General features: G+C 42.2%; 1 protein-coding gene and 1 non-coding gene across 2 annotated transcripts in view; one reads left to right on the top strand and one right to left on the bottom strand.

Moving 5' to 3' along the window:
- Nucleotides 1-22817, bottom strand: part of PIK3R3 (phosphoinositide-3-kinase regulatory subunit 3) — a 97467-nt gene extending 74650 nt beyond the window's left edge. Inside the window, exons 1-2 of the mRNA XM_066376161.1 lie at nt 22717-22817; nt 21817-21926 (exon numbers count right to left, since the gene is read on the bottom strand). Of these exons, the coding sequence (XP_066232258.1) occupies nt 21817-21922 (106 nt within the window). The 5' untranslated portion in view covers nt 21923-21926; nt 22717-22817. The remainder of the gene's footprint in view (nt 1-21816; nt 21927-22716) is intronic.
- Nucleotides 4393-4468, top strand: TRNAT-AGU (transfer RNA threonine (anticodon AGU)). The gene has a single exon. It is a non-coding gene; the product is annotated as a tRNA-Thr (tRNA).
- Nucleotides 22818-24533: the final 1716 nt, after the last annotated feature.

A 24533-nucleotide genomic window follows, 5' to 3' on the forward strand; every position in this document is an offset into this window, starting at 1 on the left:
TAATATCCTAGGAACAATCAGGGTCCCGCTGCAGTCTCTTCTACATCTTTAGGAAATCAGTATCTGATTTACTACCATCTGCTGCTCTAGGTCCCAAACCTGGAAGCAGTAGAAAAAACTCAACTTTCCTGCCCTAATAAAGCCTATGAGAAAAGAACCCCTCCAAAAGGAGAAAATATGAGCCATTTCATCTGTTGCCTCATTTTGATTTAAGAGACTGTATGATCCAAATCAGTCCTTCCTCCTTAAATTGTGTCTCTTGGCTTTTAGTACCACCATCTCCCAAGTCAGAAAACCAAAACTCATTCCAGATTCTTTCATTTTTCTCAGGATAGTCTCTAAGTCCCATCAATTCTACTTTTTAAACAAATCCCCTATTCATTCTCACTGCTACTACCTTACCTTAGGCTTTTTTTTTTTTGGAGGGGAGGGGGAAAGGGAAGAGGTTTTATATTTCCTTTTTTTTAATGATTAGAAGATGAAGCAAAAATACGATCTCTGCTTACAAATATTAAGTGTGTATGAGTGCCAAATTATGTATCAGTAATTAAGATTGGCTAAGACAATGTCTCTGTTGCTAAAATAAAATAAAATTTATAGTGGAAATCTGCATGAGTCCACCTGAATTTTATGCAGAGTCCTCCCACCCAGATCTTTTTTAACCTTAGGCTTTCATAACATCTTTCATCTCTACTGAAATAACCTACTAACCAGTTTCCTTTCTTTAATTTTGCTTTCCTCCAATCGATTTTTCACTTTGCAACCAACAAATCTTTTCCCTACCTGAAACAAGTCAGTGGCTTCACAACTGCCCACAGAACAAAATCCTGTGTAGCACTCAGGGGCTTTCATGATTTGGCCCTCCCTTGCCTCATTAGACTAATGTACCACCACTTCCCACCACATACACTATGTATGTTTCAACAAAATTTAATTGCTTATAGCTCCCAAAATACATTAAGGTACTTTAACAACTATGTGCATTTACCCAGGCTGTTACCTTTCCACTACCACACCAGTAAACCAGTCATTCCCTCTGTTTATACATTTTTCTATTACTATACTTAAAACATTCTTTCAACCAATATTTACTGAGCACTTCTATATGCCAGAGACAGTGCCAGATACTGGAGATCCAGCAGTTAATTAAGGACTCAGTCCTTATCCTGATGTAATTTATAATCTAATGAGGACTAAAGACACTGTAATAAGGGTGGTTAAAGATTATAAAGGGGGTAATGTATTATCTAATGGAAATGTATATTAGATAGACAGGAGAAAGGGATAGTTACAAAGAAAAGTATTCCATGTATTTGTTTACATGTGAATAATCCTTAATTAGTCTGATATCTTTAAGGGATCATGCCATCTTTTTATCACTAGCCAGGATAGTAAATAGTAATTTATGGTCATGTACATTGACTATATCACAAAGATCACTGATCTATTACCTCCCTGGCTAATCACTGTGGCCAGGAGAAGGCACTGACCTTATTAGCCAGGCCTGGGTTAGCCAGGCCTGGCTCATGTGCCCATCCTTAAAGCAAATGATCAACTCTACCCAAACCATATTGATTGCAAACTGGGGAGAAATGGTTCTAAAAGAAATTACCTAAATAAGAGAGAAGGGAAGCTAGATAGGCAAACAAGTCTTCTCTTTAGTGGACACTGTAATTATCTCCTCAGAACTTATCTTGTTCATTCCCCACACTGGTAAGGAGTCTGTATGAGGACTGACCCCTTCCCCAACTCCAGGAGTAGGTCCTGATTTGCCACAGCGGTGGTTCTCAAAGTGTGGTTTGCAGACCAGCCAAATCAGTAACATCTGGAACCTTATTACAGATACAAATTCTTAGAACCCAACTCCAAATCTACTGAAACAGAGACTCTGGGGATAGGGCCTAGCAATCTGTGTCTTAACAAATCATCCAGGCGGTTCTGATAAATGCTCTAGTTTAAGAGCATTCATAATAATAGTTCAAAGAATACAGCTTTTATTTAATTTTTAAATTTTTATTTATTGATTTGAAGCAGATGGGTGCTTCTCCTGTGTGCCGTGGCCGGGAATCGAACCCGGGACTTCCATACGCCAGACCCACGCTCTACCACTGAGCCAACTGGCCAGGCCCGTAGTTGCTTCAGTTTAGTTGTTTATTGATTGTTTCTCATAATCCAGCTTTTAAGACAGTGATCCTTTGCCTGACCTGCGGTGGCACAGTGGTTAAAGCGTCGACCTGGGACGCTGAGGTTGCCGGTTCAAAACCCTGGGCTTCCCTGGTCAAGGCACATATGGGAGTTGATGCTTCCTGCTCCTCCCCCACCCTCTCTCTCTGTCCCCTCTCTCTAAATGAATAAATAAAATAATTAATTAAAAAAATTTATACCGAGAACTGAAATTAAAAAAAAAAAAAGACAGAGATCCTTTGGAACACAAGGACAATCTACTGTCAAGCTCAAGATTTTTGTATTATATTTGTGAAAGCATCCTTTTTCTCCCCTAGAAATGAGAAAACATGTAGCCCCGGGAGTCAGAAGCAGTCGTCTTGTACTACCAAGGAAGCCAGCCTGACAAAGAAGCTGATAGGAGAGCCAAGAGAAATGCAGGGAAAAAAGGTCAAAGGCTGATTGCTTTAATCAGACCATGCCAGGGACCCTCATTCCCTTTGGACTTTTGAATTACATGAACTTATTAAATTATTTTTATTAAAACCAATTTGAGTTGGACTTTTTGTAATTGCAATAGAAACTATCCTGATATCCACTACATCAAGTTACACATCCATCCCTAAAAACCACAGAGAATGCTAAGAAATACTGTTTAGTGAACTGTCTAGCCTGTCTCTAAATTAGGGTTGTTATATTTAGCAAATAAAAATTCAGAACAACCAGTTAAATTTGAATAGCAAAAAATGACAAAAAAATTTGCAGTAGCCTGACCAGGCGGTGGCACAGTGGATAGAGTGTTGGACTGGGACGCAGAGGACCCAGGTTTGAAACCCCGAAGTCGCCTGACCTGTGGTGGCATAGTGGATAAAATGTCGACCTGGAAATGCTGAGGTCACTGGTTCGAAACCCTGGGCTTGCCTGGTCAAGGCACATATGGGAGTTGATGCTTCCAGCTCCTCCCCCTTCTCTCTCTCTCTGTCTCTCTCCTCTCTCTCTCTCTTGTCTCTCTCCTCTCTAAAAATGAATAAATTTTTAAAAATTAAAAAAAAAAAAAAGCGGTGACCAGGCGGTGGCGCAGTGGATAGAGCATCGGACTGGGATGCAGAGGACCCAGGTTCAAGACCCCGAGGTCACCAGCTTGAGCGTGGGCTCATCTGGTTTGAACAAAAAGCCTACCAGCTTGAACCCAAGGTCACTGGGTCCAACAAGGGGTTACTCGGTCTGCTGAAGGCCTGTGGTCAAGGCACATATGAGAAAGCAATCAATGAACAACTAAGGTGTTGCAACGCGCAATGAAAAACTGATAATTGATGCTTCTCATCTCTCTCCGTTCCTGTCTGTCTGTCCCTGTCTATCCCTCTCTCTGACTCACTCTGTCTCTGTAAAAAAAAAAGAAAAGAAAAGAAAGAAACCCCGAGGTCACCAGCTTGAGCATGGGTTCATCTGGTTTGAGCAAAGCTCACCAGGTTGAGCCCAAGGTCACTGGCTTGAGCAAGGCGTTACTCGGTCTGCTGTAGCCCCAGTCAAGGCACACATGAGAAAGCAATCAATGAACAACTAAAGTGCCGCAACGAAAAATTGATGCTTCTCATCTCTCTCCTTTCCTGTCTGTCCCTATCTATCCCTCTCTCTGACTTTCTGTCTCTGTCAAAAAAAAAAAAAAATCTGCAGTATAAATATGTCCCAAATATTGCATGAAACATATTACATGTATTTTATCTGGCTACTCTACTCTAAATGCCCATGGTTGACCACTGGGAATCAAAGTAGAGGCCCAGATTAACCTCAATCATAGAGATGTGTCTTATAGTTATTTCATTGCTACCAGAAGAAAGACTAAACTTAAAGTCCTGAACTAATGCCTACAACAGGTCTGCACCACCTGATTGTCCTTTTAAAACTAAGCTGACCCTAAAACTAAAAGCCAAAACATGTTATACCTTCTATGGCAGCTAAGTGTGACAAAATAAAAAATGCTGCTGTACGTTGTTGTAAGATTAGTCATAGTTTCTTTTCTTTATTCCCTTGGCTCTTGGCCCTTATAATACAGATCAGAGTAATTAAGCAAAGGAGAGAGTTAAAGGGAAATGGGTACTCCTAAGAGAAACTAGTAAGTTTAAGAAGGGAAGGAGAGAAAAAGAATGAGCCTGTACAGGCTGTTGTTAAGAATTTGTAAGGAAGTTTAGATAACCATGCAAAGATACTGATCAAAAATGGAGAAATCAGGCCCTGGCCGGTTGGCTCAGTGGTAGAGCGTCGGCCTAGTGTGCGGAGGACCCGGGTTCGATTCCCGGCCAGGGCACACAGGAGAAGCGCCCATTTGCTTCTCCACCCCTCCGCCGCACTTTCCTCTCTGTCTCTCTCTTCCCCTCCCGCAGCCAAGGCTCCATTGGAGCAAAGATGGCCTGGGTGCTGGGGATGGCTCTGTGGCCTCTGCCCCAGGCGCTAGAGTGGCTCTGGTCGCAATATGGCGACGCCCAGGATGGGCAGAGCATCGCCCCCTGGTGGGCAGAGCGTCGCCCCATGGTGGGTGTGCCGGGTGGATCCCGGTCGGGCGCATGCGGGAGTCTGTCTGACTGTCTCTCCCCATTTCCAGCTTCAGAAAAATGAAAAAAAAAAAAAAAAAATGGAGAAATCAGATTTTAAATAGTATTGCAATATGGGATGAATGTAATACCCTCAGGCATTTTTGAAGGCTGAAATAAAGATTTAAACTGCTTTTCAATTTAATTTAAATTTTAGGCTGAAGTTCCCTCTGAATGGAAGACAGGAGATATGTCACAAAGCATCCCAGCTTAATAATACTGAAAATAAAAGTAACAACAGATACCTGCTGAGTATCTTACATGTAATAACTTATATAATTCTCACAATAACCCTACAATGGAATTAATATTCTTCCCCTTGCTATACAGATGAGGAAACTGTCCAAGGTCACAAACTAGAAGTAGACAGGGCTAGAATAGATATCCAAGTAACCTAGAGTCTAGAGCTCTTAAACAGTGAGCAATACTTCTCTATTTTACAGCAATATCCTCAAACACCTAAGCATTCATTACACTAATAAGGAAAAACACATAAATATAATTTAATTATTCTAAAATACCAACAACTTTAACACATAAAAAGTAAAATGAAATATGTATGACATGGCTTTCTTCTCTTTAAATTCTTCTCCCCCTCATAACCCACAATAGAAACTAAGAACTGTAAGATAGTTGCCTTTTCAAAGTTACTTTTGAATGTAAATTACTGTGCAGTATAGATTTATACAGTAGTTCTTAGAAGTACTAATGAGTAAGCCTTCATCAAATAACATAAGGCCACATATTATGCTGTTTTTCACCCAGATGTCAGAAATCATAAATAATAACACTTCAAAAAGGAGAAAAATAGTTTGATCTCCAGTCAGGGCACATACAAGAATCAACCAAAGAATGCATAAGTAAGTAGAACAACAAATTGACATTTCTCTCCCTCTCTTTTCTTTCCTCTTTCTCTCTAAAATCAATAAACAAAAAAGAGAAAAATACATCAAAAATATTTAAAAGTTTTGGCATTATTTTAAAAGTCAAGTCTTTTAATCATTAAAGCATATAGAGAAATACAAAGCTAAAAAAATTAGAAAGCAAAGTGACTAAGTTTAGAAATGACATGACATATAACTGGTAATAATAATAATATTCACAATCCAACCACTTTTCACCACCTTCACAGCTTCCATCCTTGTCCAAGCCACTATCATCCCTCAGCTCATTTATTTTTAATAGCCTCCTAACCATTTTCTCCACAATCCACCTTTTCCTACTCTGCACCAGCAGCCTGATTAATCCTTTTAAGCCAGGAATCATAATACTGTACATCACTGTTCAACTCACTTACATGGCTTCTCATTTCAGTCAAGTTTTAAAAGTCAAAGTTCTTACATGGTCTTACCTATCACCCACAACATTACTTTTCTTCATTTCTTACTACTACATTCCCCTCATTCCATTCCAGCCACAATCACCTAGCAGATGATCCCTGAATACATGACAGAGATGTTCCTGCCTTAGAGTAAGTCATCTAGCATTCCCTCTACTCTGCACTCCCCCACCCTCACATCTCCCATTATCTACATGACTGGCTCCCTCACTACCTTTAGGTCAGGCCCTCCCTGTCCTCCTATTTAAAATAGGAGCATTCTCTATTTTGTGCTCTGCTTTCTTTCTCCATATCATTTATCAAAATCACTATGTGTTTTTGTTGTTGTTGTTGTTTGTATTTTTCTGAAGTTGGAAACGGGGAGGCAGTCAGACAGATTCCCACATGCAAACGACCAGGATCCACCCAGCATGCCCACCAGGGGGCGATGCTCTGCCCATCTTGGGGCATTGCTCTGTTGTAACCAGAGCCATTCTAGCGCCTGAGGCAGAGGCCACAGAGCCATCCTCAGCGCCCGGGCCAACTTTGCTCCAATGGAGCCCTGGCTGAGGGAGGGGAAGAGAGAGACAAAGAGGAAGGAGAGGGGGAGGGGTGGAGAAGCAGATGGGCACTTCTCCTGTGTGCCCTGGCCGGGAATCGAACCCAGGACTCCTGCCCGCCAGGCCAACACTCTACCACTGAGCCAACCGGCCAGGGCCAAAATCACTATGTGTTTTATATATAAATTTCTTTATTCTCTGCTTTCTCCCCTCTCTATTTTTGTTTTTTTGTTTGTTTGTTTTTTGGGGTTTTTTTTTTGTATTTTTCTTAAGTTGGAAACAGAGGCAGTCAGACAGACTCCCGCATGCACCCGACCAGGATCCACCCGGCATGCCCACCAGGGGGCGATGCTCTGCCCATCTTGGGGCATTGCTCTGTTGTAACCAGAGTCATTCTAGCGCCTGAGGCAGAGGCCACAGAGCCATCCTCAGCGCCCGGGCCAACTTTGCTCTAATGGAGCCTTGGCTGCGGGAGAGGAAGAGAGATGGTGAGGAAGGAGAGGGGGAGAGGTGGAGAAGCAGATGGGCGCTTCTCCTGTGTGCCCTGGCCGGGAATCGAATCCGGGATTCCTGCATGCCAGGCTGACGCTTTACCACTGAGCCAACTGGCCAGGGCCTCCCCTCTCTTAAAAATGTATGCTCTGTGCCTGACCAGGCAGTGGCGCAGTATATAGACTGTTGAACCCGGACGCAGAGGACCCAAGTTCAAAACTCTGAGGTCTCCAGCTTGAGCATGGGCTCATCTGGTTTGAGCAAGGCTCACGAGCTTGAGCTCAAGGTCACTGGCTTGAGCAAGGGGACACTCGGTCTGCTGGAGGCCCCTGGTAAAGGCACAAATGAGAAAGCAATCAATGAACAACTAAGGTGCCGCAACAAAGAATTGATACTTCTCATCTCTCTCTCCCTTCCTGTCTGTCTGTTCCTACCTGTCTCTCTCTCTCTCTCTCTCTCTCTCTCTCTCTCTGTCACAAAAAAAGAAAAAAAATGTATGCTCCATGAAGACAGGGAGTTTTACTGTTCTATTATTCACTGTCATACCTAGAACAATACCTGATAATCAAATATTTGCTGAAAAACATGAATACATGAACAAAAACATTTATGAGTTCTTAAAATGTTCCAGGCACCGTGTTAAGTGCTTTACAGTTATTAATTTATTAAATCCTACAACAATCCTATTGAAGTAGAGACTATTATCATCCCCATTTTTTAGATGAGGAAACATTAAGTAAATTTCCCAGAGACACACACTAGGAAGTGGCAGAGGCGCAATCTGAACTCGTCCAGTCTGATTCCTGTGCCCCTTCTCTTAACTACCCCACTATATTGCCTCTTGATTTCCAACAGACAATTAAAAAAGTCAAACTTAATTACATAGTACATTTTAAATGAAAGACATGATCAGCCCTGGCCAGATAGCTTAGTTCGTTAGAGCATCCTCCCAACACACCAAGGTTGCGTATTCAATCCTAGGTCAGGGCACATATAAGAATCAACCAATTAATGCATAAATAAGTGGAACAACAAATCAATGTTTTCTCGCTCTCTCTTCCCCCCTTCTTCTCTCTCTAAAAGCAACAAACAACAAAAACTATGAGTTACTGGAGATAATAGGAATACTGTGTATTTCATAATAAAAAGCATTATTTAAAAAAACATGATCTGTGGGTTACTTTACAGTAGTGTCCTAATTTTTAAGGCTAGTCACTCAAATCAAATTATTCCACAGGTCCCTAGCTTATTACTTAATTTACTATACTTTGGAATTTGCAATTTATAATTTTGCAAAATGCTCTCACTCTTACTTGATATACTAATAAACTCTATTCCAATTATTTTCAACCAGTGTGCCACAAGAATTTTTAAAACATGCAATACCTGACTATTTAGTCAAGGGCACTGACCTCTTTTCCTTTAAATCAAATTTTAAAATGACAACAGCCAACACAACAATAGATGTCCAGTGTAAATAAATCAAAATTATACTATTTTTTTGTCAGATCAGCAAAAAATATATTTTTTGGTGTGCTGCAGAATTTTAGCAATTAGTTTATGTGTGCCATGAGATGAAAAAAGTTGACTATCGCTGCTCTATTACAACACCTACATGCCTCAAATAAGAAAACAGTCAACCAAAGAAGTTAGCTTCCTCATCTTCTAGTAAGCAACTTACAAGAAAGACAGGAAAATGTCTCATTTTAACTCTAAATACTGTGTGTGACCCTGTGAATTTCAATTCAGAAAAGAAAAATGGGTTTCCCACAACTAGATTTTAGTGTTGAAAAAGAAAATATTAACTTGCCAATTCTTTTTACTTACAAATGCAAATACTACTTTGAAAAGAGTTATGGTTCTCCAAACTACTTTCCAGAGTGGCCACTGTTGATTGTCATCCTAGCATTCATCCCCGCTTTCTCCGCTTTCTCCCTTTCCAGTAGAATCCCTTTCTAATACAATGCCGCAGGGAAGCCAACACCTTTCCAGATTCAGGTATGGACATAGTTAGCTCAAAAGTAATCACTAGCCCTGACCGGTGGTGGCGCTGTGGATAGAGCATTGGACTGGGATGCAGAAGACCCAGGTTCGAGACCCCAAGGTCGCCAGCTTGAGTGCGGGCTCATTTGGTTTGAGGAAAAGCCCACCAGCTTGAACCCAGGGTCTCTGGCTCCAGCAAGGGGTTACTCGGTCTGCTGAAGGCCTGCGGTCAAGGCACATATGAGGAAGCAATCAATTAACAACTAAGGTGCAACGCGCAATGAAAAACTGATTGATGCTTCTCATCTCTCTCAGTTCCTGTCTGTCCCTGTCTATCCCTCTCTCTGTCTCTGTAAAAAATAAATAAATAAATAAATTTTTTTAAAAAAGTAATCACTAGTGATTGTTTCAGGAATGAGTATGACCTAATTTTGGCCAAAAATATACGAAAATATCTGCTAGCGGTTTTTGGAGACGCTTCCTCTCCAAAAACAGAGGCACCCCAGAAACATCTTTCTTCTTTTTTTTAAAATTGTTGTGTATGAAGATGGTAACTGAAATCACTGACAACCATTTTGCTACTAGCCTGCAGATGAAGCCAATCCCAAGGAGAGCAGAAATGAGCCAACGGAAAGAACATGGGTTTTTACTGACATTGCTGAATTGCTGCAATCAGCCAACTCAGAAGCCTATTCTATGAGAAGATAAAATTTATTTCTTAAGCCATTTTGAATTAGGTACTGCTACTTGCAGCTGAAAACATACGAACTAAAATATTTTTTATGAAACACCCAGAACTAAATTCAGAAAAAAATTTTGTGGTTAATTCTACAAATGCATATTATAAATTCAATATGAATTATACCATACTAAGTGACTCTTATAGAGTTAGAAAGTTAAAAAAAAAAACATATTAAAGAACAGACTCTGAAGCAGTATTTTTCTTGAACAAACAATTCATTTCAACAAGGTCTTCTCCAAAACAAATTACACACAAATTTCAGATTTTGATTCATGATTGAATTTATTTTTTAAATAAAAACTATAACAAGTATTCAAGATTATATAACCACATGCTCTAGATCAGGGGTCTCAACTTCGTGGATTAGTCTGCGGGCCGCACAAAATTGTTCGGCAGGTCGCATGCGGCCCGCAGGCCGCGAGTTTGAGACCCCTGCTCTAGATGTATTGCCCTATACTCTTAGACAAGGATAGACCTCTAATCTGGGCCACAAATAGAACATCACACAGGAAGTCCAAGGCTAGATAATGGTGGATGGCATACCTCACGGTAGACTTTGGCTTTGTGTTGGTCCATATTCCCAGGACACAGGGCAGTTTTTATACTGATGTAAGACATACAAAACGGTATGATCTGGGCCCCGGCCGGTTGGCTCAGCGGTAGAGCATCGGCCTGGCGTGCGGGGGACCCGGGTTCGATTCCCGGCCAGGGCACATAGGAGAAGCGCCCATTTGCTTCTCCACCCCCAACCCCCTCCTTCCTCTCTGTCTCTCTCTTCCCCTCCCGCAGCCAAGGCTCCATTGGAGCAAAGATGGCCTGGGCGCTGGGGATGGCTCCTTGGCCTCTGCCCCAGGCGCTAGAGTGGCTCTGGTCGCGGCAGAGCGACCCCCCGGAGGGGCAGAGCATCGCCCCCTGGTGGGCAGAGCATCGCCCCTGGTGGGCGTCCCGGGTGGATCCCGGTCGGGTGCATGCGGGAGTCTGTCTGACTGTCTCTCCCCGTTTCCAGCTTCAGAAAAATACAAAAATAAATAAATAAATAAATAAATAAAATAAATAAAAAAACGGTATGATCTGGCAGGCTGGACCTAGCCCACTGCCTCTTTTATAAAAATAAGATAACCCTCTTACTCTATATGAACTTAGAAATTGGCAAAAGAAACAACAAATATATCATATGTAGGCAAACAACTTGAAATTGATCTTATGAGGCTTGATGACTGACTTACTGTGTTATCCCAAGCCAAGTACTACACATTCTAAATTTAATTATTATAACAACATACTGGGTAACTAACTTAAAAATATTTATTTGGCCCAGTGCTGTGTAAAACTAGCCTAACAAACGTTCAAAACCTTACTACTCACTTCTAATTTTTCAAAATTTTAAAAATGACTTTTACTCAAAATCATAAAATTTTGCTAATAACAATAAGTACTCCATTTTTTTCATTATTTCTTTTGTTAGAACAAATTATAAGTTTAAAGGTCTCATGTCAATAATAATACCAACATTTTAAAATTTAAGTCACAAAATGAAGCCAGTGGATCCACAGGCCTAATATTTAACAAAATATTTTGACAGCAGATGTTTAGAGAGAAAAAAGATACAAAAGAAATACAATACCTTGACTGCAGGCTTTCTTGAAATTTGGGGAGATAAATTATATTTAAAAAATAATTAAATGCCATAATATAAAACTTATTTATTTTTTTTTTCTGAAGTTGGAAACGGGAAGGCAGTCAGACAGACTCCTGCATGCACCCAACTGGGATCCACCCAGCACGCCCACCAGGGGGCGATACTCTGCCCATCTGGGGCGTTGCTCTGTTGCAACCAGAGCCATTCTAGCACCTGAGGCAGAGGCCACAGAGCCATCCTCAGCGCCCGGGCCAACTTTGCTCCAATGGAGCCTTGGCTGCGGGAGGGGAAGAGAGAGACAGAGAGGAAGGAGAGGGGGAGGGGTAGAGAAGCAGATGGGTGCTTTCCCTGTGTGCCCTAGCCAGGAATCGAACCCGGGACTCCTGCACGCCAGGCCGATGCTCTACCCCTGAGCCAACTGGCCAGGGCCTAATATAAAACTTAATTATAGTATACCATAGCCCTAGATAATCAAGGGGGGTTCAGTGCTAGAACTTTTTTTTTTTTTTTTTTTTTAATTTTTTTTTTTTTTTAATTTATTCATTTTAGAAAGGAGAGAGAGAGGGAGAGAGAGAGAGAGAGAAACAGAGAGAGAGAAGGGGGAAGAGCAGGAAGCATCAACTCTCATATGTGCCCTGACCAGGCAAGCCTAGGGTTCCGAACCGGCGACCTCAGCATTTCCAGGTCGACGCTTTATCCACTGCGCCACCACAGGTCAGGCCAGTGCTAGAACTTTTGAAGGAAAAAAAGGAAGAGGAACTTGAAAAAGATCCTGATTTAGTCCAACCAGGTGGTGGCGCAGTGGATAGAGGGTCGAACTGGGACACAGAGGATCCAGTTTCAAAACCCCACGTTAACCAGCTTGAGTATGGGCTCACCAGCTTGAGCTAGGGTCACTGACTTGAGTGAAAAATCATAGATTAGGCCTGACCTGTGGTGGCACAGTGGATAAAGCGTTGACCTGGAAATGCTGAGGTCGCTGGTTCGAAACCCTGGGCTTGCCTGGTCAAGGCACATACGGGAGTTGATGCTTCCAGCTCCTCCTCCCTGTCTCTCTCTCCTCTCTCTCTCTGTCTCTGTCTCTCTCCTCTCTAAAATGAATAAATAAAATTAAAAAAAAACAACCAGACATTGTAGAATATAAATATTAACTTAAAAAAAAAAATCATAGATTAGACATGACCCATGGTCGCTGGCTCAAGCCCATAGGTCTCTGGCTTGAAGTCCAAGGTTGCTGGCTTGAGCAAGGAGCAACTTGCTCTGTGGAACCCTCCTGGTCAAGGCACACATGAGGACGCAATCAACGAACTAAAGTGCCACAACAAAGAAGTGATGCTTCTCATCTTACTCTCTTCCTGTCTATCCCTATCTGTCCCTCTCTGACTCTCTCTGTCTCTGTCAAAAAAAAAAAGAAAAAGATCCTGATTTGCCTGACCAGTGGTGGTGCAGTGGATAGAGAGAACGTTAACCTGAGATGCTGAGGTCCCGAGTTCAAAACACCAAAGTCATCAGCTAGAGCACAGCCTCATCCAGCTGGAGCACAGGGTCGCTGGCTTGAACATGGAATCATAGACATGATCCCAGGGTTGCTGGCTTGAGCTCAAAGGTTGCTGACTTGAAGCCCAAGATCACTGGTTTAAGCAAGGGGTCACTGGCTTGGCCTGAGCCCACCCTCGCCACCCACTCCCTATCTAGGTACACATGAACTAAAGTGACACAACTATGAGTTGATGCTTCTCTTTCTCTCCCTTCCTGCCTGTCTTTGTTTCTCTTGCTTTAAAAAAAATCCTGATTTGAAAATGGGGATGGGATGGGCATAATCTAGCACAGGGGTCCCCAAACATTTTACATAGGGGGCCAGTTCACTGTCCCTCAGACCGTTGGAGGGCTGGACTATAAAAAAAACTATGAACAAATCCCTATGCACACTGCACATATCTTATTTTAAAGTAAAAAAACAAAACAGGAACAAATACAATATTTAAAATAAAGAACAGGCCTGACCTGTGGTGGCGCAGTGGATAAAGCGTCAACCTGGAAACACTGAGGTTGCTGGTTCAAAAAAAAACCCTGGCTTGCCTGGTCAAGGCACATATGGGAGTTGATGCTTCCTGCTCCTCCCCTTTCTCTTTCTCTCTCTCTCTGCCCCCCCTCCTCTATAAAAACAATAAATAAATAAAAAATTTAAAAAAAATAAAATAAAATAAAATAAAGAACAAGTAAATTTCAATCAACAAACTGACCAGTATTTCAATGAGAACTATGCTCCTCTCACTGACCACCAATGAAAGAGGTGCCCCTTCCGGAAGTGCGGTGAGGGCCGGATAAATGGCCTCAGGGGGTCACATGCAGCCCACGGGCCATAGTTTGGGGACCTCTGATCTAGCACAAGCAACATAAGCAAAAGGTTGGAAATGGGAATAAGTAAGGTATATATATTCGGGCTACAACAGCCATGAGAAGGCACTGGCCAGTTGGCTCAGTGGTAGCGCATGGCCCGGTGTATGGATATCCCAGGTTTGATTTCCAGTCAGGGCACACAGGAAAAGTGACCACCTGCTTCTCCACCTGGCCCCCTCCCCTCCTCTTTCTCTTTCTCTCTTCTCCTCCTGCAGCCATGGCTCAAATGGTTGGAGTGTATTGGCCCCAGGCGCTAAGGATGGCTTTGTGGCCTCCACCTCAGGAGCTAAAAAAAATGGCCTGGTTGCTGAGCAACGAACAGAGCAATGGCCCCACATAAGCAGAGCATTGCCCCCTAATGGGCTTGCTGGGTGCATCCTAGTCAGGGCACATGTGGGAGTTTGTCTGTCTGCCTCCCCTCCTCTCACTAAAAAAATTAAAAATTAAAAATTAAAAAAAAAAGAGACATGAGAAGAGAGGATAAGTAATTAAGTTGGAAATGTAAGCTGATGCTGTATTACTAAACGTCATGTATGCCAAGTTTAAGAATATAATCTCATAATCCCCAAACTGCGGGCCCCTGAGGGCATTTATCCGGCCCTCACCACACTTCCAGAAGGGGCACCTCTTTCATTGGTGGTCAGTGAGAGGAGCATAGTTCCCACTGAAATACTGGTCAGTTTGTTGATTTAAATTTACTTGTTCTTTATTTTAAATACTGTATTTGTTCCTGTTTTGTTTTTTTACTTTAAAATAAGATATGTGCAGTGTGCATAGGGATTTGTTCATAGTTTTTTTTTATAGTCCGGCCCTCCAATGGTCTGAGGGACAGTGAACTGGCCCCCTGTGTAAAAAGTTTGGGGACCCCTGTGCTAGATTATGCCCCATTTTCAAATCAGGATTTTTTTTTAAAGCAAGAGAAACAAAGACAAGCTTTAAAAAATGGAAAGCTGGGCCCTGGCCAGTTGGCTCAGTGGTAGAGTGTCAGCCTGGTGTGTGGAAGTCCCAGGTTCAATACCTGGCCAGGGCACACAGAAGAAGCGCCCATCTCCATCCCTCACCCTCTCCTTTCTCTCTATCCCTCTCTTCCCCTTCTGCAGCCAAGGCTCCACTGGAGCAAAGTTGGCCCGGGCGCTGAGAATGGCTCCGTGGCCTCTGCCTCAGGTGCTAGAATGGCTCTGGATGCAACAGAACAATGCCCCAGATGGACAGAGCATTGCCCCGTGGTGGGCATGCTGGGTTGATCCTGGTCGGGTGCATGTGGGAGTCTGTCTCTCTGCCTCCCTGTTTCTCACTTCAGAAAAATACAAAAAAGGAAAGCTGCCCTGACCAGTTGGCTCAGTGGTAGAGCTTCAGCCAGGAGTGTGGATGTCCAAGGTTTGATTCCTAGTCAGGACACTCAGGAGAAGCAACCATCTGCTCCTCCACCCCTCTCCCTTCCCTCTCTCTCACTCTCTCTCTCCCCATCTCCTGCTCCATGGCTCAACTGGTTTGAGCAAATTACCTCCAGAACTGAGGACAGCTCCATAGCCTCCAACCCAGGTTCTAAAATTAGCTCAGGTGCCGAACAATGGAGCAATGTCCCAGATGAGCAAAGCATCCCCAGTAGGGGGTTTGCTGGGTGGATCTCAATGGGGACACATGAGAGAGTCTATCTCTCTGCCTCCCTTCCTCTCACTTACTAAAATAAAAAAGGAAAGCTGATTATTTCTGAGTGGTAAAATAGTGAAAATAACATTTCATTAGAATTAACCTGACTGAAGATTCAGAATAAACTTATGGGGGAAGGGAAGAAGAAATTAGAAACAGAGCAACCAGTTAGGTGGCACTGGTTAAGAACCTGGGCATTTGCAGTCAGAAAGACCTGCTCTGCTACTTGCTAGCTGTGAAGCACTGAATAAGTTATTAAACACATCTAAGTCTCACTTTCCTGTCCGTAAAGTGGGATAACAATAATGCCTCTTTTATAAGATTGTTGTGTAGCTAAAAGAAATAGTACAGCCTAACCAGGCGGTTGCACGGTGGATAGAGCGTCGGAATGGGATGCCGAGAACCCAGGTTCGAGACCCCCGAGGTCGCCAGCTTGAGCACGGGCTCATCTGGTTTGAGCAAAAGCTCACCAGCTCGGACCGAAGATCACTGGCTCGAGCAAGGGGTTACTCGGTGTGGCTGAAGGCCTGCGGTCAAGGCACATATGAGAAAGCAATCAATGAACAACTAAGATGTCACAATGCGCAACGAAAAACTAATGATTGGTGCTTCTCATTTCTCATCTCTTCATTCCTGTCTGTCTGTCCCTGTCTATTCCTCTCTCTGACTCTCTCTCTGTCTCTGTAAAAAAAAAAAAGAAAGAAATAGTACATATAAAAGCATTTAACATAGTGCTTTTTCTATAATAACTATTTAACAAATGTTAGCAACTATTACTATGGTTACAAATAATTTCAAATGTGAGGTGCTATGGAACTGGACAAGGGCAACAGAAACTAAAAAAAAAAAAGACAACTTGGAGTGACATTTCCATAAATTCGTGAAATGTTGTAACTAGAAAATACCCAATAGAACTCTTCTAAAAGCAAGTGGCCCCAGTTTAAATGTCCAGGATGAAGAAAAGAATGGGGCGAGATAACTCAAAAGATTTGATTGCAAAAATATCCAAAGAGATAGATGTGGAATAATTACATGTTATCAATATGCCTTAAGAAATAAGCTACAAGCCTTAGCTGGATAGCTCAGTTGTTTAGAGTGTCATTCTGATATGCCAAGATTGCAGGTTCAATCCTGGTAAGGGCACATACAAGAATTAACCAATGAATGTATAAATAAGAAGAACAATTGATCTCTCCCTCTCTCTAAAGTTTAATTATACAAAGAATTTTAAAGACATAAGCTACAATGAACTGGGTACATAACATGTACCAAACGCCACACTACATATAGTACATCTAATCCCCAGAACTCTGAAAGGTTAGATAATAGATCAATTTTATAAAAGAGAAAGTAGACGCTCAGAAAGGTTAAGTACTAGCCATATAATTTAGGCAGGGTAAAAAGCAAAACCAGGTTTGAAATTCACATCACCTGCTTCCAAAGCCTCTGTTCTTTCTATTACACTGTCTGTATCCCCCCCTCTTTAATCTCAATAAAAATTATATCATATAACATAGACATATTTGTAATTATTTTTCTACCTACCTTGCTAAATATGGCGACCATAAACATGTCCAATCTTTTCTACATTACAAGAAAAATATAAAGGTATTCAGCATAAAGACAATTATGAGAATAAATTTTAAAAGCATTATGCAATGGAGAATCATCATAAGTCTAATGAAACACAGCTGGACATACTATAAACTATAATATATTAAATAAAAGCAACGACTAATCTTTTTCAATAATTGATAAAAATTGGCGTGGCTTTTACATCATTTGATTATATTAACATTTGTCCCATACTACAATATCATTAAAAACTGGCAACTAGCTTGTAAAAGAAATATTTTATCACATATAAGAGAAGCATTTATATAAGCTGAACACATTAAACGTTCAGCGTTATAAAGAATAATTCAGCCTGACTGGACGGTGGCGCAGTAGGTAGATCGTCGGACAGGGATGCGGAGGACCCAGGTTCAAGACCCCGAGGTTGCCAGCTTGAGCGCGGGCTCATCTGGTTTGAGCAAAGCTCACCAGCTTGGACCCAAGGTCGCTGGCTCAAGCAAGGGGAGCAAGGGGTTACTTGGTCTGCTGTAGCCCCAGGGTCAAGACACACATGAGAAAGCAATCAATGAACAACTAAGGTGTCACAACCAAAAACTAATGATTGATGCTTCTCATTTCTCTCTGTTCCTGTCTGTCTGTCCCTATCTATCTTTCTCTCTGACTCTCTCTCTGTCACTGTAAAAAAAAAAGAATTATTCAACCACAGGAGTAGAATGCCCAACCTGTTAATAAGAACCACACAGTGGCAGGTGACCCATTTCTTCAGTGTGTTTCTCTACAGATATCTTCCCCAACCACAGGACCAGTGTGCCAGTTCTCCACCAGAATCTTACTTAATCTAAAGTTTACCAGGATGAAAATACCAAGTATGTCAGAGTTAAGTTTCCTGAAACAATCTTTTCATCTAACTTTTAAAAAGTCAGAAATACTTTACTAGGGTGGCCATCAAATTGTGTAGTTGGGTAACTTCTGAACTAGTAGTTCTCAAAGTGTAGTCCAGAAACCCCTACAGATCCCCAAGACCGTTTCAGAGGATCCAAAAGGTCAAAAATACTTCCATAGTATTATTAGAATACTATTTGCCTTTTGCACTTCCATTCTCTCATAACTGTCCAGTGGAGCTTTTCAGAACCTATGAACTATGTATGATATCTTAACAGACTGAATATTTGGAGCAGACATGGGAATTTCAATGTCTTCTATTAAAGTTATTTGCAAAAACATAAAACAATACCACTCATCACTATTTTTGGGTTTTTTGGAAAATGTAGTTTTCTTCATTAAAAAGTTAACATGTAATGCTTTATTATTTTTAAATGAATTAAATATTTTTTTAATTCCTCATTGTTATTTTAATCTAGTAAATATCAATAGATATAACTTACTTAAACAGAAGGTCTTTGGGATCCTCAATAATTTTTAAGAGTATAAAAGAGGTACTGAGACCAAAAAAATTGAGAACCACTTTCTAGACCTTCCTATATTTATGTTTTATCAAAGTATTTAATTTTCCTCCTTTTATTGCATTTAATTTTTAAATTACTAATAAAGAGATGTTGCTGCCCTTAAGATAATTTTAGAAATTTGTCTAAATAAGAACAAAAATAGCCTACAGACTACCTTAAAAAGAATTGTATCCACTAATTTAAAATTGTATCCACTAATTTAAATTTAATTTCAATTATATCCACTAATTTAATTTTAAAAAGAAATCACTGATTACACCGTTACAAAATAAAAACAATAACAATGTCAAAACTAATGTGTGAGCTAACAGACCACTACCTATAAGTTTTGGACATGAGCGAAGGTCTAAAAGACAGAGGGATGTCTGATGTCTTCTAACAGAAGGGGTCAGGGAACACACATCAGAGTAAGTAAGAGACATCTAATCTGGGCCCTAAACAAATATAAGATTTCAACATGTACCACTGGGAATGAAACACATCCCAGAAAGAGGAAAAAAACATAGATTCAAGGAACAGCAAGTGCAAACTAGCTTCCACAGACCGTGTGATAGACTCCAGCAGGAGAACAGACTGGAAAATTAGGTTGGAAGCAAAAATAGAGGGACTTATATGATAGGATAAACCATTCAAGGCTTTATTCAGTAAGCAAAGGGAAGCCATCAGTAGGATTTAAGTATTTTTTAAATTTTTTGTTTATTGATATTAGAGAGAGAGGGAGGGAAGGAAAGAGGGAGAAAAGAAGAGAGAGAGGGAAAGAAACACTGATTTGTTGTTTCACTTATTTATGCACTCTTTGGTTGACTCCTGTTTGTTCCCTGACTGGGATCAAACCTGCAACTTTGGCATATCTGAACAACGCCCTAACCAACTGAGCTACCCGACCAATGCCATTTTTAAAGTCATTGGAAGATTTACCATTAGAAGATAAATCATCAGATGATACTTTATTGGAAGAGTAAAAACAGGGGGACAACAGCTAGTGCCCTATCATACCAATCCAGGTAGGAAATAATAAGAGCTTGATCTGCATTAGGAACTAGGAAAAAGACAGATACAGGACATGCTGCAACCTCTTCACTAATCATTTAACTAGTTTAAACGTTTCAAAAACTTAATTTATTACACAAAACAAGTTCACATTATTTCCATTAAAAACCATTCAGTTCATAGGCAATATTTCAGCATACTCAAGTGTGCTTCCTTTTTAAAAGCTGTTAAGAATAACTAGAAGCATTCTACTTTAAGACTACGAAATAGGTAATAAAGAACACCATATGTATATCTCCAATATCTAAATAGACTCTTAGTATGCAAAATTCCATTCAAGGATGAACATTTTAAACTCCAAAGTTTACTGCCATGAAATACACAAAGTTTGGATCAGAATTTTCTACACAACCCTATTAGACCCACATCACTACATAATTATAATAGTCAACTTTTCTTAAAAATCAACTCAACTCAACTTGGCCAATAGTTCTTCTACTAGGCCCATATTTTTCAAATATAGTACCTTCTTCATTTTCTCCCCTCCTCCCCACTCACCTCTCCGCCCAACAAATTCCCTTTGTATGTCTGCAAGGCAAGACACAGTATGATTCTAAGGCAGTTTGAATATATAATTCTTATAATAACAGAAGCCTAGAATTATTAATCTTACTTTTTACAGGAAATGAACAAATGATGTACTAAATTTCCATTCATATAAATAGCAAATCCATCGAATAGAAATTATGCTTTACCATTGGGGGAACAAAGGGGAAAATACACACAATAGATGGGTGGCAAATCTTACAAACTTTACAAAACACTGAAAAGCTTCATCTGGATTGCAGTCACAATTATAAAAGCAAGTAGCAAAGGTTCCAAAATGAAAGGAAAAGGATAAAATTCCAAGTGATCATTACGAGTGAAAAAGGTTGATTCAATAATAGTATGTTTTTACTACAGCATCATTTAACACTGTGACTAATTGGGGAAAAAACAAAGAGTATAATTCACTGTTCACAAGGACACAGGAAAAAATTTCTGCATACATTCTATAAGGCAGCTATACTTCATTACACTTGCATGGTCTCAAATCCTTTCAAACGTTTCCAAAAATACATAGGCTTATAATAACTGAGGTTCCCCAATGACACACAATTTATTCTATAGGTTGAGCTATAACACATTTTTAAAAGACCTAACGAATTCATGCTCAACAAAAATAGGGAGTCACAATGGCCCTCTACTAACTCAAAATCATTACATAAAGCATTGTCCATAATTGCAAACAGGGTTTGAAAATCTGACAGCTAATAATTATAAAAGGGGATAGACTTTAAAGAAAGAAAATTACCCAACTTCTCCATTTCCCTTTCTTTTCCTTTCCTACCAGATACACAAAATGTCTGTAAGGGTCTCAGACAAAGCTCTAAAGTAGAAACACAGTATATGTATAGTTTACATTATATGTATTCAAACCAATCACATAAACGTATACATCATATCTATTCACACAAGAAAGGTTCCCCGTTTTTTAAATGTAAGAATTGAAGTTACATTAAACCCTATCCCATAAATTAAGTTAAATCACCACAAATTAAAGAGTAATAATATATTGCATGTAGATATCTCTGAACGACAATGTTCAGAGAGGAAAAATCTCAGACTAAGGCCATGACTGAATAATAACGCCCAATCCCTGAAAATCACTAACCGGCATTTAGTTTCTGTAAGAGAAAAGACGGGGGTCTTAAAATGAATAATCACACTGGCAAGCCAGCTTCAGAAGTTAACAAAGGCAAAACAACGAATCAAATGAGACAAACATATAAAATTGCAAGCTTTAAAGAATTCCCCCAACGGGAAAGACTGACTTCAAGCCTGGGATAGAAAGCATCCTTTGCAAGTAGAAGAATCTTTAATTAAAAAAGAAAAGGGGGAGGGAGGAAGGCGACAAAAACCTGAACGACACGCAAAGGCAAAAAAGTAAAAACACAAAAAAACACGGGTCTCTCCTCCCACCCCCATTCCGACCCCCACCCCCACCCTCGCAGGACAATAGGATCAGGGTCCTGGACTGCAAACTTTAAATGTGTAAATCAGCAGCAGTTTTACTGCAGCTCTAACTGCAAATCTGCCCCACATCCCAAAACTAGCGCGCCCAGCAATAATTCTGCCCCCAAAATATCACCAAGGTCTTATTAAACACAAATCAGACCCATCACAAAATTCTTTTTTTCTCCCAAGTACCTGGAGGATCCATTTCAATATAAAATATCAGTTCTGTCGAATAGGGCATCATCACCTCCCTCCAGTCTGCGTCATCGCGGTCCATACTCCACACCGTATTGTACATCGCGCTGTCAGAGGCAGGTCGTCAAGAAATATATAGAAAGCATATATTTTTTTATCTGATATTTAAAAATATATATTTATAAAGTCCCACACGGAAATGTACTTCAGGGTTTCCAACGGCCGGTACAAGTCCAGGCAACACCAGGACGAGGACGAGGTCCTCCACCTCTCCACAGCACCCAGCAAAACGCCCCTGAACTTTCAATCTACGGGCTTTGCTTCTCTGGGAGGTAAAACAGGCTCGGGAAGGGGTGGGGGGCGGGGACAGAGGGCAAAGGTATTAAAAACCGGCTTCCCAAAAACCCCTTCTACACAGTCGCTCTTCAAAGAGAAGAGCTCCCTCCGCCTCCAAATCTTCCCGCGGAAGCCACTTTTGTGTCCTTCGATAAATGAAGACGAAAAAAGAACGCGCTGGGAACAAGGTGGGGAAGTGACAAAGGAAGGCATAAAAAGGGGGCTGGGTATTGCGTTCAAGTTTCGGGGTCCCACTGGTCTGCAGAGAGCGACCCCCTCAGGGGCCGGGATTCGGTCTCCGTTTGGTCGGGCTTGGAACCCAAGCTGCTGCAGCCTCGGGATTGGGGCCCGTTGGCAAGTTCGGTCAGCTCAGCTGGGCTGGGCTGGATGCTCCACCGGGGTATAAGCAAAACGGCCAAGGCCGGCTCCCCTCACGCTCTGCCTAGACTCCAGCCACTAGTTTCATTTTAACAGCGCGGAGGGGGACACCCTCCCCCGCCTCCATGCTCCCCCGCTGAGGCGCCACCCAACCGCGCCGGGCAGGGGGGCAGCCAGCATCACCACTTCCTCTTTCACTCTATCCCTCCTGATGTACTGGGGACTCTGTTAGGTGTCTTGAGTAAGTGCTCAGAAAACGATCCTCCATCTCGGCTTTCAGCTCTCCCCACCGCTCTCTAGGCCTCAGCTCCTTCATCATCCATCCTCTCTCCACCCAGCCTTTATCAGAATGGTACGGCCCGGGCGCTGGCCGCACGCCAGGAGTCGGTGCCGGGAGCACGCGAACGGGGCGGTGAGGGAATGGGGGAGGAGCGAGGGGGGGGGAAAGAGGATAAAGTGGGTAGTGATTGGTTGATTTCGGTTGCCCGAGCTCGGAGCCTGCGTCTTTTGTCTGCCTTGCTCCAGCGAAGGAGCGGGAGACGGCTGCGCGCCGCAAGCGGGCCAATCAGAAGCCAGCCGGCGCCGGCCGGTAAGGCGGCAATTGGTCGGAGCTCAGTTACTAAGCGGGACAAAGGCAGAAGGGGGAAAGAAAAGAAGAGGAGGGGGGGAAGGGAAGAAAGAAAGCGCAAACGGCGGTTACTGACAGGCTAGGAGAGCGCTCAGCGGCACAAGCTGCCCGGAGACAGGCGGGGCTCCCGCTGAGGCTCGGTTCACGGGGCGAGTGAGGAGAGGGGAAGGACTGGCTGGCGCGAGACCCCTCCTCCCGGAGACTGGCAGCGGGGGAGGGGAGCTGACGGGAAGGGGCACTTGCTGTCACTTGGCGGGACGCGCGCTCTTCTCGTCCTAGGGCGGTCCCGGGGCAGAGCCCCTGCCCACACACCTCTTCACCGTGCTGGGACAGCCCTTCACATCCCCCCATACGAAGTTGTCAAATAAAGCAAAGTTCCCCAAACCCACTTGCCGGACCGTTATCGCTCAGAGAGAGGACGTGCTTGCCATGGCCCCTGAAACCTTCCGCGCAGCTATCTGAGTCCAGTCCCCGGTTCGCCCCGAGCAGTTAGGCATTTCTTGAGGCATTTCTCAGTTTTTCTGCGCTTCCCACCCATGGATTTTTGAACCCAAAGGTAACTCCCCACATTTGAAATAGTGGGACGCCACATCAAGGCCTGTCAGCTAGACTGCTCAAACCAGAAAAAAAAAATGGCTTGCGTGTGTGGTTTCTGAAATAAATCGCAGGTGTTATCGCTAGCCAAAAGGGCTCTATTCTGTTTCCCCCTCTTCCACATACAACCCAAGTCCCTCCCCGCCCCCAAGCTTAAAACTATGATGGGCGTCAATATGAAAATGCTGAATATTCTCATGCACTTCAGAAACAGCTGATTAACTTGCTGGGAAACACTGAATAGCCAAAAGCAGATTTGTGTCTGTGTGAAGGTTGTGCCTGGAATTACCATTCTGCAGACCCTACAATAGAGTGTGGGGAGGCCAAAAACTGCTTGCTCCATTTCCTCTTTACACAGTAGCAACAAAGCCCATTGTGTTTGGGTTGACAACCTGACTTAAGCCCTAGCAAAACCTCCTACTCTGAGTGGCTCTGCTGTATTGATTGATGCCTGTGGAAGAGTTGCCACATTACACCTCTACCTCTCAAAGTTGTTCTGCCTTCCTTAAAAGTGCTCTGAGTTGAGACAGTTCCTGGGAGCAGATGCTCAAAATGTGTATGGACTGGGTATAGAGTCATGGACTTTTTTTTTTTTTTTTACAGAGACAGTCAGAGAGAGGGATAAATAGGGACAGACAGGAACAGAGAGAGATGAGAAGCATCAATCATTAGTTTTTCGTTGTGACACTTTAGTTGTTCATTGATTGCTTTCTCATATGTGCCTTGACCGTGGGCCTTCAGCAGACCGAGTAACCCCTTGCTCAAGCCAGTGACCTTG

This window comes from Saccopteryx leptura, chromosome 3, assembly GCF_036850995.1.
Source record: "Saccopteryx leptura isolate mSacLep1 chromosome 3, mSacLep1_pri_phased_curated, whole genome shotgun sequence".
Lineage (NCBI taxonomy): Eukaryota > Metazoa > Chordata > Mammalia > Chiroptera > Emballonuridae > Saccopteryx > Saccopteryx leptura.